The following is a 16,508-nucleotide window of genomic DNA, read 5'->3' on the forward strand; positions in this document are numbered from 1 at the left end:
CAACCACAATCAACACCTGAGAGGTAGGCAGTCTGTTATCCTCCCCACTGAATTTGCCCTCTACAGCCAATTAAGCACTAATCTGACAACAGCCTATCAGGCTGCAGTCCCAGGAGAGGGAGAGTCCGAAGGGACAAGGCACAACACGTGTACCTGGAGGTGAAAAAGCACTGCTTGTGACAAGGCTGTGACTTCAGGCAAACTAAACCACATATAATGGCCAGATGAAAAATTACGTGATTACTAAAGGCAAGACTAAGTGTAACATTTCAACCTAACCTGGCTACTCACCATTTCTGCATAAATACTAGGTGTGTGGCTGGCCGAATCTTTACTTAAGCTTGGGGTATTTTAAAAAGCCGTGTCAGGGGGCAGTTCTAAAGCTCTCCTGTCTTGATTTGACTGATACTTTACTGAACAAACAGCCTACAAGAGAAAAGGTTTAAAAAGGCCCCACAGTGACTGCATGGTCTGCAGCATTGTAAATATGATATGCATTTGGATTAAGAACAAGGATCATCTGCGAGTTATCCCTATCAACAGGTAAAGACAGTTGTGCAGTAGCATCCTGGCTCTGATAGCAGCCGTGGCAGATGGCTAGTGAAGACCATAAGGGCAAAGCAGGCCTGGAGAACAGCCAGTATAAAAGGTAACACTACCTCTGAAAGAAGCCAAAAGTGTAATGATCTGCAGTCTTCCATTACCCCTGACACTTCCTTGGCTTTAACACTCACAGGAGAGCAGTTTTGCAGCTGCTCCTCAGCTCCTGTTGTTTGCTGGCAGCTTCCAAACACTGTTCTGCCTCTGATGAATCCAACAGATACGTCAGCAGGCACGTGAGGTAGTATGCGGAGCAGCTGCTGCAGCATTTTGATAGCCACCATAAAGTAACTAAGGGGCTTAGATGTGTTGGAAAGAGCAAAGATTTCAGGTCAGCAACCTGACTCCCAAACTGCCAAAGGAGAGGTGAATGAGTTACATTAATAGGTGTTTCATGGCTTGTAACTTCTGCTCTGCGTCACTCTCATGGTTACACATGTGGCTATATTTTAGGGAATGCAATACACAAACACCAACAGGCACTCAGCTAGCATCATTTGTTTAATAAAGTCTTTTCTGTTTTTAAAAAAGTTTACAAGACAGATGTGTTCCACATGATAAACGACTAGCGGCTGATCTTTCCTTTTAATAACTTAATCCATGCAGAAAGACTAGACTGCCTGACTTGGTGGTACGTAGCAGCTGAACAATATACCAAAATATACACAGATCTACATGCTGCCATGGAAACAGGTAGCACATGACACCATAGAGTGAGAATCAATATACAAGCCTGCTTGGATCATTTTCATAATTCAAGTGTAAGTTTAAGGAAAAACCCTGATTTATTTTTGAAATGGAGCTTATGTACTGAGAGTGAATGTTCTGCTACAATCTGCCTACAGTCACCCTTTATTCAGCAGTCATGTGAAAACACATACACAAAAATGTTACAAGTCCTTTTTACTACTGATACTACACATTAACAACTGAATCTGATAGCATTGCTTTGGTTGTTTCAATACAGAATGATACAGGCTTCTAATGTCTTAGTTCTGTTTTCCCATTTTCCATTCTTTCCCAAAATTGTTGAAGAGTGGTGCTGAGGTGAATGTTGGGTCTCTCTTCAAGAATCCAGTGTAGCTGTTGTATGAAAAACTGTGGAAGGCAAACAAACAGGAACATTACTACAGGTAGAGTAGAAATATAGTAGGATTAGAGAAAAGTATCTTTACTTACTGTCACAGCATGAAAATTAATGCTAGGTTATCAGTACATCACATTTTAGAAATGTTCAGCTCCCTAGAATTTCAAATGCTATTGGAAAGATCAGACTGACCAAAGCCCTCTAGAAGGCCTGCAACTCCTGCTCTCTAAAACGTTCTTATTTCAACACACAACCCAGAAACAGTGTGGGAAACCTTGTATCCCTGTAGCATAGCAGCAAGGCCAACAGTTGCTGAGAAACAGTACATCCTCACTTTATTTTCTAAGAACACATCCTCCTTCCCAATGTCACTGCTCATCTCCAGTATTAAAATAGGAAGGTGCACCAAACATAAAGCCAAGGAGAGCAGCACTCGTGTGATTTCAGGTGTTGTATAATACAACAATCCACGTTTGACTGCAACTCAATTAATGAACGGAACCATTTCACAACAGCCTTGAAGTTGCTCTTCATGAGGCCAGGGAAAAAAAGCCTGTGGACTTGAAAGTTTCTTTGATCCCTTTTCCATTAGCATATTTCCAGAAATCTATTCAATGCCTTATGCAAATTCATTCATATTAATACCACACAGATAATATGAACTTTTTAAAAACAGAAATGTCTGTAAATCCCCCAATGTCTGACCAGTAGGGAAATTCACGGGGTTTAAAAAAAAAAAAAAAAAACACTTTCCAAGCAATGCGTGATATTGAATTGTATAAATCGCAAGCCAGAGTGAACCCTAGGGATGGGAAAATGAGAGAAAGGTTAGACCTTAACTTTGCAAAGCTGTTAATAATTAAACTGCATAGCCAGCTCGGGGCTTCAGTGTGCAGATGAGGGAAATAATACTTTCTTGAGAGCTTGGACATGTTTGAAAGTTCAAAATCAGCAATGTAGCTTTTGCAGGGGGGAAGGCAGGCAAAGAAATCTGTGTTCTGAAGACTTAAAACTGACTGGAGAGTATGATAAATAGAAATCTACATATGTAGATAACCCATGAAAAAGGATTCAGGTCTATAATCAGTCTAGTTCAATTCACTCAGGTCCAGGCATGTCCTGCAGGTCAAGTGCCTGAAGAGAGAGGAAATCCCAGTTCTCATATCAAATTCAGGCAGCAAGTTTGGCTCTAAACACCTGGCCTAATGTTCTCATTAGATGGTGAAGGTATATGAAATAGCCTGTTACCAAGTCATCCGGGGAAAGAACAAACTGAGGAGGGAGGAGTAAGAACCATGATAGGAAGCTGTAGTTCTGGCCTGTCTCCTACCTCTGAAATGCTTTCTGCTTCCATTGCTGGGGACTATGTGTTGTTTGGGTATTACAAATGGTGGGGGCTGTTCCAGAGTGACCTGCCTGCTAGGTAAAGACAGGGAGAGAAACACAACCACATATCTCTGCTCTGAAGAATACCAAACTGGATTCTGAGTTAAGTCACTGCTGTGTTTTAAGACCAAAATTTTGTATTTCCTGAGTCAACCTGGAAACAGTCGTGGCTGGGCTAGACACAGATACACACACCTCCAGCCAACCACACATATGGGAAGGGGTTTTCACCCACTTCTACATTCTTGTGTGCTGACTGCTGATAGAAGTGGAGGTTACCTGCCAGCAAGATTAACAGAATTTCACCTTTCAGCATTTCTAATGCCCCTTTCTGCATGTGCTGCTTCAGTAAAGCACCGAGGGTTAGAGACTGCCAAGCAAGAGGACACAGCCTTACAGAGGAGTGGAAAAGCCAAACCTGACACCTGCCTTGGGTGAGCTAAGGCTCTCTTTCTGAAGATACATCTCCTTCTGCTCCACTGCTTGCGCTGGGGTCATCCTTGTTACGGGGGGCATTTCTTTCTCTACTCGACTCAGAGGGCACCTTGGTTCTGGTCTTCTCTTTTCTTTGTTGCTGCTTTTCAAGTTTTGTCAGCTATGCACAAAGTAAGAAGAATAAGAAAACACCTCATGGAGTTAAATAATTTCAGGATATTATTTCTGAAAAATTGTGAATGTGAGCATTTGTATAAAACTTTCAAATCCAATTCACACACCAATACATATATCAATAAAAGAGAAAACAAAAAAAAGTCTAAGGCTTAGATTTTCCAGATGTTTGAAGACCGTGAATACACTAACATAATCACCCTGAGTACAAAAGAGAAGTGCATATATACAAAGGCCTACCCTCTGCTTTTCAGAGTTCCTTCTCCACTCAACACAACCTACAAACATGGAAAAGAATAAAACACAAGGACCATAAGGGGGAGCTGGATTCCACCAAACTTCTGTTTTGGGTCTTAAGTGGTAGTTTTGTAGTGTCAAAGTTGCTGACAACAGATATACCAAATTTGGCCATCCAGCACACAATAATAAATTTATTTTATATTCTTTATTCAGAGGAAGAGATACATAAGTCTTAGCATCACCTAAAATATAGAACAACAATTTCGACTCTGCTTGGACAAAACCCCTGGCTAACACTGCCCTTGCCACCTCTCAGTAGAACTGCTTCCAATGTTACCAAGAGTCAAACTAAGTTGCACACAGCTGTCACTCCTACGTCTCTTTCTCATTTTTCAGAGAAGCAGGACACAGTAAGTTTTGAGGACACTACATATTGAGAGCTATTTAAATCACTACACTGTGCAGTTTATCCATTTGGATAATTTCTGTAATCTACTCATTTTCTCTACTGCTTCCACAATTTCCCCAAGATAAAACATACTAGTCATAAATCATAATTTCATGCCAGAAGATCTGAGATGAAACGTTCATAGAATAAAATAAACTAGATTATGTGTGTCAGTTATGAATTAGACAGGCTCATGGAAGATGCATACAAAGATATAAATCTGAGCTCTAAGTCAGTAAAAGCTAAGAGTGCAGAATGCAGAACCCTGGGAGGATGCACAGTATCCCCTTGTACCTTATCGCACATATAGACCCTCTTCATGGTACAGAAATGTACTGGAAGGGGGGAGGCACACTATATTAGCTGCAGGGTGCAGAGACCCAAAAGCACAGTTCCTAGCTTTCAAAACACAGATTCCTACACATTTAAATAACTACATGAGCAGGTAGTAAATATTCATCATTCCTTAGTGGCCCTCAACCTAGCAGTCAGCAATTGCAAAGAGCCCCCCAACACAAGTCAAACCACAGTCAAACCTGCTGCACCAAACCTATAAGCAGCTGTTGCAATATGTACTTTTACTGCAGCATTGAGGCTCCAAGCAGTGACCCTTTTTCTACAATAACGATGCAGAAAAAAATTTCCGTTACCTCATAGTTCTGTAACTTATAATCCATGAAACTTCATTGTTTCTGTAAATGTGATTACTGAATTACATAATATCCCCTCTTCTCTAAGTAATGTTTCTTATTACTTGAAAGAAGAAAAAGCCTAAGACACCAATAGTTCAAACTGAGTTACCTTTATCTTTAAGAAGGCTGTGAACTAACCAAATAAAGCTAACCCCAGATTGTCAAAACATGAAATAACAGTAGTGTATTCACACTGTGAACCTTGCAATATAGAATTCACATCCATAATGTATATTTGTTCATATATAATTTACATATAGAGGCAGAACTGAACATTTTCCAATGTGGTCTTGAGGGCAAAGAGCATTCTCACTAAGACTTCTGAAGTCTATATAGTTATATAGAGTGTTTTATAAACAATATATATACATACATATAGTCTGATTTACAAGGGGCCATATTCTCTGTTGAATTAAGAGTAGCAAGCATATCCTAGAGTAATCAGCATGCAACAGATGGTCTCCAAAACTTGTTGTGTGTATTTATCACAAAGGACCTCATAAGTTACCTAATTCTGCATCTAATTAGTTTGAGAACAGTGAAGTGCAGAGGGCAAACAAAACAGCAGATATACCAAGTGATAAAGCCAGATCTACATTCACACCTAACTTTGTAGCAGAACCAAAGCTCTACTCATGACTACTCAACTACCTCTCTTAGTCAGAGGTCAACATCTCTAACAGATGGAGAAAAAACAGGAGCAAGCATAACCTTGGAATATTTAGAACAACTCCCTGGCTGGCATGATCTGACAGCAGTATTCACCCAGCTCAAAGCAAGGTGACAGAACAAGCTCATTTAGACGAGGTGTGGGGAGAATTTGACAAACTGTGTAAATCCATGTCTCCTATGAACAGTATTTACTTTTTTTTTTTTTTAATTATTATAACAAAGTTCATTTATTAACTGCTTCATCCATCTAAAACTCAAATAATACTGTTTGTACCTATGTGTGTACCTAGGGACATAAACACACGCATGCATGCTCTCCAATCTGTGCATACACAGGTTCAGACACAAAGATTAAAATGCATTTCTTTGTACTCAAAATATATGGTCTTGTTATTACGCAGGCAACAAAAGAATTACACATCTCCTAAATTTTTTATTTCTGTGCTTATAAGGTGCTTGAGTAATTCAAATGGAAGTGTTACAGCAGTACACTCCACCAATAAAGACCTGCCAGTGAGTTGAAAAAAGTGACAACAGTTAACTTTGTCATATTACAGACTTCAGACACACAAGTCTGGTTCAGAAAAACATATCTTTATTGCCTACCATAGTGAAGTGCTAAGGCTTGGACAACTGGCCCAAGCCAGAGCTGACCTATAGATGAATCCTGTATATTTTATAACTGAAACCCATTGTGCTAGTAGGTATTGTACTAAGTTATAACAATGCACTTATGCTGATGTAAAAAGTGCTAAAGCATTGAAGTACCAAAGCCTGAACAACAGGCCCCAAGCCGAAGCTGTTTAGTGTGTAATCATTAACAAAGTATGTAAACTCGCTAGTGAAAGAGGCAGCTTAGACAAAATAGAATCAGTAGTGAGAAGAGAATGTATCCAACTTCCCTTGTTTAGCCTTTTTCAAGGCTGAGAACCCACCTATTTGGCCTTGTCAGAAACTCCCTTGGTTTCCCCCTCTGAGCCCTGGCCAGGCTTTGGGTAGAATCCAACAGGAGAATGAAACCAGAAATTTTCCACTCAAAACAAAGGTGCCAGCTATTCTGGCTTGCTGATTTGGGGGTGTATAAGGCTGGACCCGCTCACAGCGACTTTGGACGCCTCAGCTACGGGTGGACGCACCGCGTAGGATTTCCCCCTTGCCGGGACGGGCTCTCCAAACCCTCGCTGTAACCGGGGCTGCCCAGCATCTGCGGGTCTGGGTGATGGGAACGTGTGCAAGTGGTGATGGATCTTTCCTAATCACTCTTGTCTCTCTCAGGCAGTAATGATTTAATGCATTACCCTGGTTTTTGCTGTTTGCTGCTTTAAGCGCACTATTCCGCTTTTTCTTACTGCATGTTTTCTGTATTACACTGTTATCACTAGTAAAATACGCCCGCTCTTTTCACTCTGGTGTCTCAGTTTAATTGGTATCCTTAACAGCAGAACACATAGAAGCACAGAGTGCATTCCATACTCATTGTCTCATCTGCACAAATATTATGAGCTGTGGCAGCTACTGCTTTATGATGTTTGCTGGCTAACTGTAGACATGGGGCACCTGTACAGACAGTGTCTAACTCAGCTTTACATCTATAAAATTATTTTCTGAGACATCCTGGAAGGCTCCTAAGGATTCAAAGTGCGGGCATCTTACAGCAGAAGCAACACTGTCTCACAGCAAAAGTACTGTGTCTGCCTAAGATGTAAAGCTGGGCTGGTCAGCAATGTGTAGCACTTACATATACACAGGCACTGAAATATTCACATTTATAACACAAGACCAGACATCCTGCACACTGAGCTATGACATGCTGCATCTAGGCAAAAATTTGTGCATAGGATTAGAAACAATGCCCCTCAATCCATTAAGACAGTCTTAACTATGGACATAACAGGAGTAACTAAGCCTGAAAACTCACATGGAAAATAATGTGAACCTGTACCTGTCAATCTATCTCAAGCCACAATACCCTGGAATCACTTTGTGTTATGAATTTGGCCAGGGCCAAAACCCACAAACCAATTGGCTCTTCAGGAGAAGTACTTTATGGTCCCTTATGAGCAGCCAAAATCTGTGCTTTGGGGATTAATACCTGGTCTGACCCAACTGCTGAATTTCTGAAGCATGAAAGAAGTCAGGAAAGTGATGAAGCATCTCAAACATCTCAACTGTTTAAGACCATCTCTATCATGACCATAGACAAAAAGGCAAGAGTCCTCAGTCCACAGAAGGCAACTTTTCTTTTCTCCCATTATAATACAGATATTTTACATTGCTGAGACACCACCAATTAACTAACAATCTCCAGCTATGTGGACATTGCTTCATCCCCAGACTGACCAACCTACAGAGTTAATAGTTTTGAAAAAGATCAAAATTTACATTTGGTTTGACAGCTTCTTTGACAAATTCTAACCTAATGCTATTTAGTAGTACACCACAGACATGAAATTCTAGAAATTTAATTATTACAGTGGAAAACTAGACTGCACTGTGAAAGAAGATTTCATTGAGGCAGAAATGTCTGCCATTATTGTCAGCTGTAATACTGTGTTACATCACTTTTGCAATTTGCTGTAGCAAAAATATGCAAAAAAAACCTGGCACAGCAAGTTCCCTACTTGAAAATGCTAATAATTCTGCAGGTTGTTTTGTTGATCTCCCACATTCAGAAATGCCTTAAGCATCAGCCTTCCTTGAAGTTCTACCTCCTTGAATACAGAAACATACCCAGTGTTTTCCTTCTTCTCTGTGATCAGTGTGTACACAGAGGTTGTTTGCGCTGCTCTAGAGACAGCTTTTCCTTTTCCAATAGCCATGAATAACACCAGAAAGAAGCAAATGACACCAGCAAAAGAATTATTTTGTTAGCAGTCTGCCAGAAAATCAGTGGCAGTGTTCATGTTTCTGGAACCTCAAACCACAACAATATCTGCAGATGTATCTTTTAAATTTCAGTAGTGGTTTGCCAAGCTACTACAATTTCAAACCTAAAAAAAAAAAAAAAAAATCACAACAGATATAAGGACAGGGTATGTATTTCAGGAAAAGACCAATCCTTTAAACTGCCCCGGGCATTACAAATGTAGTAGTTTAATACTAATACCTAATACTAAGCAAATGATAGCACTGAGATAAATTATCAGAGGTCTACTGCAATGTAAGAAGGGTAGTCTTTACAATCTGTTAAGGAGATGGTGATCATCTGATTTTTTCCTTTTCCTTTCCACATATCTATACCTTAGAATCACAATCAAAATGTTATTAGGAGCTTTTTTATCTCTGAGGACACAGTCCTTTTGGCCAACGAGCAGCTCATGCAAGAAATTCAATACTTTATTTTGTTCCTAGAAGATACGTGAGCAGCACACAATGAAGTTACACTATATGGGCCCAAAGTCTGAGGCAAGAAAAGTACTACCAGGCCTTCAGTTAGCCTGGTCTAACTGGCTGCCCAGGGTCTTGGAAAAATTCCCTAGCCAAGCAGTTTATCAGCCACATGGCTTCCCCACTCATTTTCCTCAACCACTCTTTACCATCATTTAACCAGCTGAGCTCCTTTTGGTTCATTTTCCTCAGCAAAACTTAAATATAAGCAAATGAACTCATAGGTTTGGGATTTGTTTCTTCAAAGTAAGCTCAAAAACAGTGCAAGTGGAAGAGAAACATTAAAGCTGGCAACACAGCATCTAGAAAAAATACCAGCTGATGGTGTCAAGGAGAGGATTGTAGTTTATTTCTCATACTGGTACATATGTTCACATGGGAAGGAAGAAAAATTAGGTGACAAAAAACAAATTCAAATACAATGGGAAAAATCCATTCACTCAGACAGAGGCCCTCACTGTACAGTCATTTACCATTATTTATTAAGTTAAATATTTTTCACCAGCTCTGTCAGGACTGTGCTACTGATTACACAATTTCAAGAGAACCTCCACCCCTCCCTAAAATGAAAATGAAAGCTGAAGTAACACCATACTTGGTGAACTGAGAATACCTTCAGCTACATTATATTAAAGTGTTCTAACTGGAAAGTGATATAGAAGCTAAAATACTAGATTTGAGTCTTCTCCACATTCAGAAGAGAAATCACTTTTGGCTACACTGTTATAAGGAATTTTTTAATGCATAAATAACAGAATATTTATGTGGAATTTATTTAATGGATTTTCTATACAGATCCTCCTGACATTAAAAATATAAGTTACTTAAATGTCAGTCTTGAGAAGTTCCTCTCATTTAAAACACTGACATTTGCAAGGGGCACTATGTTATGAGTTACTCTTCATATCAACATGTGCATGCTGCTTTACCATACTGACACAGGCAGGTTCAGTATCAAGGACTTGCTTCAATGATTTCACTCTTCTTATCCCTTCCACTACAGTGTCCAGTTCCAATATATGGTTTAAAATACAATGTAGTTTATTTTCTTCTGGACAGTAATGGCCCACAGAGGTCAGTTCAGTGTGCAAGTAGAATATATGCATTATATACTGAAACTGCTATGACACTTCCCTAGCAGAAATAAAGTGCACAGAGTATTTCCAATCTGCATTCTATAATTATTCGTAATGTTTTCAAAGTTCAAGGGGCTTTTTTTGAGTTGTCACCATCTCATCTCCCCAGGCACTCTAAAACCTCTTCCTGCTCCATTTCTGTCTAGTTGCTTCTACTAGCTACAAATTCCTACAAAAAAATACAAAGTATTCTGAGCATTGCTAAATTACTCTCAGCAATGATCACAACAAAGTTCATCAAGACAGCACAGAAATTTGCTACACTCTTAGCTCTGACCTCTGTAATTATCCAAACGGATCCATGTAAATTCAAAAGGAATTATCCAAAATTGCTTCATCCATTAAGGCTGGAAACTACGATGCTTGTCATTTGTACTAGAACATTGGGAAAAATACTTTTGATTTCTGCATCACAGCCAAGTGTGAAGAGAAATACTTGATCTACTTTCACTCTCAAAGACTACGTAGGAAATGTAGTCACTATTATTGAACTCAACAGAAACACCACATGCTCACATTGACCTACTCCCACTGTATGCCTTTTGGTTTTCACATTTCTTATCCAGTTTCTAATCTGTGGTTTTATTTTGCCTTTCAGGCAAATTTCTTGTACATCAGATTTACCAGAAAGGTGCCTTAAGAGCTCAATTAAATGCCAGACATTTTTTTCTTTTTCTATTATTCCATTCACATGTCCAAAATTTAAAAAAAAAATCATAAGTCTTCAGAAAAGGCCCAACAATCATTAACTACTGCTGGTGTAAGAATCCTCTGATTCACTTCGTACTTTCAAACCATTTCCTTACTATTAAATCAGACCACAATGAAACTGAACAGTTCACAACAAATTGAACTGTAGTAGCTTCCCCTGCTTACTAGGGTTTCACAAACAACTGGAATATTCTCTTTTTATACATATATATACACACATATTTGCTGTATGAGGAGGACATTTATTTTTTGATTTTTTTATTAATTCTGTGATTTATTTATACCTCTCTAGCACAAGGAATATAAAAACGCTTGGATTAATTAATCCAAACATATTTTTACTAATTACATTGCTAAGGAATTATAATGATATGATTACCAATTACAACTCAGACAATCACTCAAAAAAATAAGTATTTCACTGTCACATCCAATGACATAAAAGAGCTATTCATCAGCAATTTGTCTAATCTCTTTCTGTTAATATCACATTAAACACTGCAGGATGGTTTATTTATTTCTTCTTGCTAAAGCAGAAAGCAAAATTATAAAAACCACACCATTTCTAAGCCTTAGTTCCTATGCTACAAGCAAATCAGACCATATAACAGCAGAAAAAAAAAAAGCAACAGGCATGGAAAAGGAAAGAGAATGACAAATTTAAATTGGTTCTTCCTCATCACACGTCTTGCACGATGGGTGAGAGATGATGGCACACATGTCAAACAATATCAGGAAAGAATGCTTAAGAGTGTCAGAAACAGCAGTGCCTCCAACTGTTTGTGTGAAGATTCCAATATGAGCTAGAAAAGATATCCAGTAACAGTTAAAAGAGATGCCAATTTTTGAGTAAATGGGGTTCTCTGAAACATGGCATAGATTAAATTCTCCGTACATTCAAAGCACACACGGCTGAATTGCTTTATCAGTGACTGTACCACTGTAAAAGCACATCCATTTCTGTGACGAACAGGAATCCCCCAACATCAGGACATGCAATGAGCTGGAATTCAGGGTGGCTCATGAAATGTGCGTGTGACATTGCAGAAGGCAGGCAAATAAACTTACATTATGCTTACTCTCACATGCGGACTGTCCGGTACCCACTCAGCTAGCCTATACAAGGACTCTATTCTCCTTTTCATAGGGTCCAGGCACAGACTCAGTAAGAAGATACTTGGTGTAATTTTACCTTAGGACAAATGACAGTGCTCTAAGCACATGCTGCACAAGAAGCCTCATCTTTGCTTGATGAAGTGAGATTTAAGGAGGAAAGGAAGTCAATCAGCAAGCAAGACTGAAGCAGAATCAGACTTTCACATTAAAAAAGATTTCATGCCAAAAAAAAGTTTGAAAACCAGCATCCTTCCCAGTTTTCAGCCCAGGTTGTGTCCACCAGAAAGGTGTCAGACAGAAAAAGCAGGCAGTCTTTTAACTGTGAGGGCAAAATCCTTAACAAGCCAACCTTCCCCAAGAAAGAGATGGAACCTAGCAGAATCCTGCATGCCTTGGTGATTCCTCCTGGATTATTTTATACCTGCAAGTGTGAAAGCAGGGGTAAAAGCTCTCTCAGTGACCTCCATTTCAGTCAAAAACTGCACCGTGCCATCCTTCAGTGATCCACCTACCCTTACTCCAATGATTCCCACTGACTGCTTGAGAAAAAAAAAAAAATGGTCACCAGTTTTTCTCTACAGACGAAGACACCATGGGGCTCCATCTCACAGTCACAGGCAGCAGGACACAATGATTCCATCCACTCTGTCACTAATGCCCTCAACTGCAGCCTACAATAAATGCTGCTACACAAAGGATATGGCCACCTTCACCTGAGACAGAGCCATGCAAGAGCATGGAGAATTTGTACAGTAAACATTGCTTGGTGGCAGGGAGAGAATGTGTCCTCTCCTATTCCACAAAGAGATGGAGTGGCAAAAGAAGGTTGATACTACTACATGTACCACAACTAAACCTCAGCCTTAACAAGTCTATACTATAAACATGGCACCTAACAGTGGGCCATAACCTCTTGAGGGTTAATGAACAGTTCAAAAGGGGACATGAAAACACTCTGTTTCTCTGCTATCCAGCTTTTTGCAGACTATTTCCCAGGCAAATCAGGCAGCATCTTAATTCTTCCAAGAAGGGAGGGATAGAAGTGCTTACATCTACAAGTAATTCTCACTACAAAGACAGAGCTGCTGCTACTAATTACGCATGATTTGGGCTGAGAACTCTTTTGTGCTAAAGCTGTGAGGGTACAGAAAGAAAAGACCAGGACAAGACATAGTTCTTTCAGGGGCAAAAACATCACAAAAAGATACAGAACAAAATTTGTAGGCAAAACAAAACTGACTCCAAACCAAGATACCCTAGCTATATAAGGCGTTGAGAGATCTTCTTTAGGTTTTCCCATGGTCTTTTCCCAGTAGGCTCCAAATGCCTTTAGAATGATATTTTGAGATATGCAGAATTTCCAGATGTGTAATTCCCACCAATTACAGCCACCACTAGCACTGCAGTTATCACAGAACCTATAAGCAGGCTGTAAAAGAGGACATAACATAGATGGCTGCCTAAAAACTCCAAAAGTCTGATTTTTAATTCAGGAGAGTGATGGTCTCTTTAATTCAGGTCAGATGGCAGACCCAATCAGCAAAGTAATTTTATCTTTCTGGTCAACTGGTCAGGTAATTTGGTAGGATCACTGTATGTGGGACAAACTATGCATGGAATAGAACGGCCCAAAGAGAACGGCCCGAAGAGAACGGCCAAAATAGAAGGGACAGAAGGGACAGAAGGGACAGAAGGGACAGAAGGGACAGAAGGGACAGAAGGGACAGAAGGGACAGAAGGGACAGAGTTGGGAGTTGAGAATAGAGACTCGAGAATAGAATATATAATAGAACAGGTTCCAGTTGGAAGGGACCTATCACGATCATCTAGTCCAACTGCCTGACCACTTTAGGGCTGACCCAAAGTTTAAGCATGTTAAGACTATTGTCCAAATGCATCTTAAGCACTGACAGGCTTGGGGCATCAACCACCTCTGTAGAAATCCTGTCCCAGTGTCTGACCCCATCTAGGTGAAGAAATGCTTCCTGATGCTGTCTAAACCTCCACTGGTGCAGCTGTGAACCAGTCCCATGCATCCTACCACTGGATCCCAGGGAGATCAGCACCTCTCTCCAATGAGGTCACCCCTCAGCCTCCTTCTCTCCAAACCAGACAAGCCCAAAGTCCTCAGCCACTCCTCAGAGGACATGCCTTCCAGCCCTGCCACCAGCTTTGCTGCCCTCCTCTGAATGTCTTCAAGGACCTCCACATCCTTCTCAAATTGTGGGGCCCAGAACTGCACACAGCACTCAAGGTGAGGCCTCACCAGCACTAAATACATCAGGATAATCCCCTCTTTTGACCAGCTGGTTATGCTGTGTTTGAAGCACCCTAGGGTATTGTTTGCCCTATTGGGTACCAGGGCACAACTGCTGACTCATATTGAACCTGCTGCCAACCAGCACCCCCAGACCCCTTTCTACAGGGCTGCTCTCCAGCCACTCCTTTCCCAGTCTATAGTTGTGTCCAGCATTACTCTGTCCCAGGTGCAGAATCCAGCTTTTGGTCTAGGTAAATTTCATGCCACTGATGACTGCCCAGTGCTCCAATCTATCTAGACCCCTCTGCATGCCCTCTTGTCCTTTAAAAGAGTCAACAGCACCTTCCAGTTTGGTATCATCAACAAACTTGCTACTCCTGCATCCAGATCACTGATAAATATATTTAACAGAACTGGCCCTAGAATTGAGCCCTGAGGAACACTGCTGGTGACCAGTCACCAGTCAAATGTAGCCCCATTCACTACAACCCTTTAAGCTCTGCCCTTCAGACAGTTCTTCACCCAGTGAACTGTGTACCTGGTCACCTCACAGTTGGACAACTTGTTGAGAAGGATGCTGTGAAAGACAGTATCAAAAGCCTTACTAAAATCCAGAAAAACTTTATCTACTGCCTTCCCTTCATCCACTAGGCAGTTGACCTTATTGTAGAAGGGTATCAAATCAGTCAGACAGTACTTTCCCTTCATGAACTCATGTTGACTGTGGCTGATGATTGCATTGTCCTTTAAATGCCTTTCAATAGCACCCAGTAAAATCATCACCGTAATTCTTCCAGGTACTGAGGTTCAATTAACAGGTTTGTACTTTCCCGGTTCTTTCCACATTCCCTTTTTATAAACTACAATAACGATTTTAACAAGGTTAAGTGAAGTGTTATACAAACAGGGTTGATATGGCCTTGCTGAAGCACAAGCGATCATAACAATCCCTCCTCCTTCTCTTTCAGCCTGGAAGAGTTGGTCACTGTTGTGTTTAGAGGATGAGAAAACCACATCACTGCATTTGGTTTTCAGCACAGCTTGTACTGTTCTTCAGCAGACCTAGCTCTCCACTCCAGACTTAAATTCAGGACTTAAATTTGCTGTTCTTTTGTTTCTGACAAAGAGGCAGCTCTTCAGTTCCATCTAGCCACCTACATGCAAAAGCTCCTTAAATATCAAGAAACTTGACTGAAATGGAGGTCACTGAGAGAGCTTTTACCCCTGCTTTCACACTTGCAGGTATAAAATAATCCAGGAGGAATCACCAAGGCGTGCAGGATTCTGCTAGGTTCCATCTCTTTCTTGGGGAAGGTTGGCTTGTTAAGGATTTTGCCCTCACAGTTAAAAGACTGCCTGCTTTTTCTGTCTGACACCTTTCTGGTGGACACAACCTGGGCTGAAAACTGGGAAGGATGCTGGTTTTCAAACTTTTTTTTGGCATGAAATCTTTTTTAATGTGAAAGTCTGATTCTGCTTCAGTCTTGCTTGCTGATTGACTTCCTTTCCTCCTTAAATCTCACTTCATCAAGCAAAGATGAGGCTTCTTGTGCAGCATGTGCTTAGAGCACTGTCATTTGTCCTAAGGTAAAATTACACCAAGTATCTTCTTACTGAGTCTGTGCCTGGACCCTATGAAAAGGAGAATAGAGTCCTTGTATAGGCTAGCTGAGTGGGTACCGGACAGTCCGCATGTGAGAGTAAGCATAATGTAAGTTTATTTGCCTGCCTTCTGCAATGTCACACGCACATTTCATGAGCCACCCTGAATTCCAGCTCATTGCATGTCCTGATGTTGGGGGATTCCTGTTCGTCACAGAAATGGATGTGCTTTTACAGTGGTACAGTCACTGATAAAGCAATTCAGCCGTGTGTGCTTTGAATGTACGGAGAATTTAATCTATGCCATGTTTCAGAGAACCCCATTTACTCAAAAATTGGCATCTCTTTTAACTGTTACTGGATATCTTTTCTAGCTCATATTGGAATCTTCACACAAACAGTTGGAGGCACTGCTGTTTCTGACACTCTTAAGCATTCTTTCCTGATATTGTTTGACATGTGTGCCATCATCTCTCACCCATCGTGCAAGACGTGTGATGAGGAAGAACCAATTTAAATTTGTCATTCTCTTTCCTTTTCCATGCCTGTTGCTTTTTTTTTT

General features: G+C 40.5%; 1 protein-coding gene across 1 annotated transcript in view; it reads right to left on the minus strand.

Annotated features, from left to right (window-relative positions):
• Nucleotides 1-1,083: 1,083 nt before the first annotated feature.
• Nucleotides 1,084-16,508, minus strand: part of DTD1 (D-tyrosyl-tRNA deacylase 1) — a 30,044-nt gene continuing 14,619 nt past the window's right edge. Inside the window, exons 4-5 of the mRNA XM_026845861.1 lie at nucleotides 3,503-3,668; nucleotides 1,084-1,698 (exon numbers count right to left, since the gene is read on the minus strand). Of these exons, the coding sequence (XP_026701662.1) occupies nucleotides 3,513-3,668 (156 nt within the window). The 3' untranslated portion in view covers nucleotides 1,084-1,698; nucleotides 3,503-3,512. The remainder of the gene's footprint in view (nucleotides 1,699-3,502; nucleotides 3,669-16,508) is intronic.

Source organism: Athene cunicularia (genome assembly GCF_003259725.1).
Source record: "Athene cunicularia isolate RWA chromosome 3 unlocalized genomic scaffold, athCun1 chr3_part1, whole genome shotgun sequence".
In the NCBI taxonomy this organism is placed as follows: domain Eukaryota; kingdom Metazoa; phylum Chordata; class Aves; order Strigiformes; family Strigidae; genus Athene; species Athene cunicularia.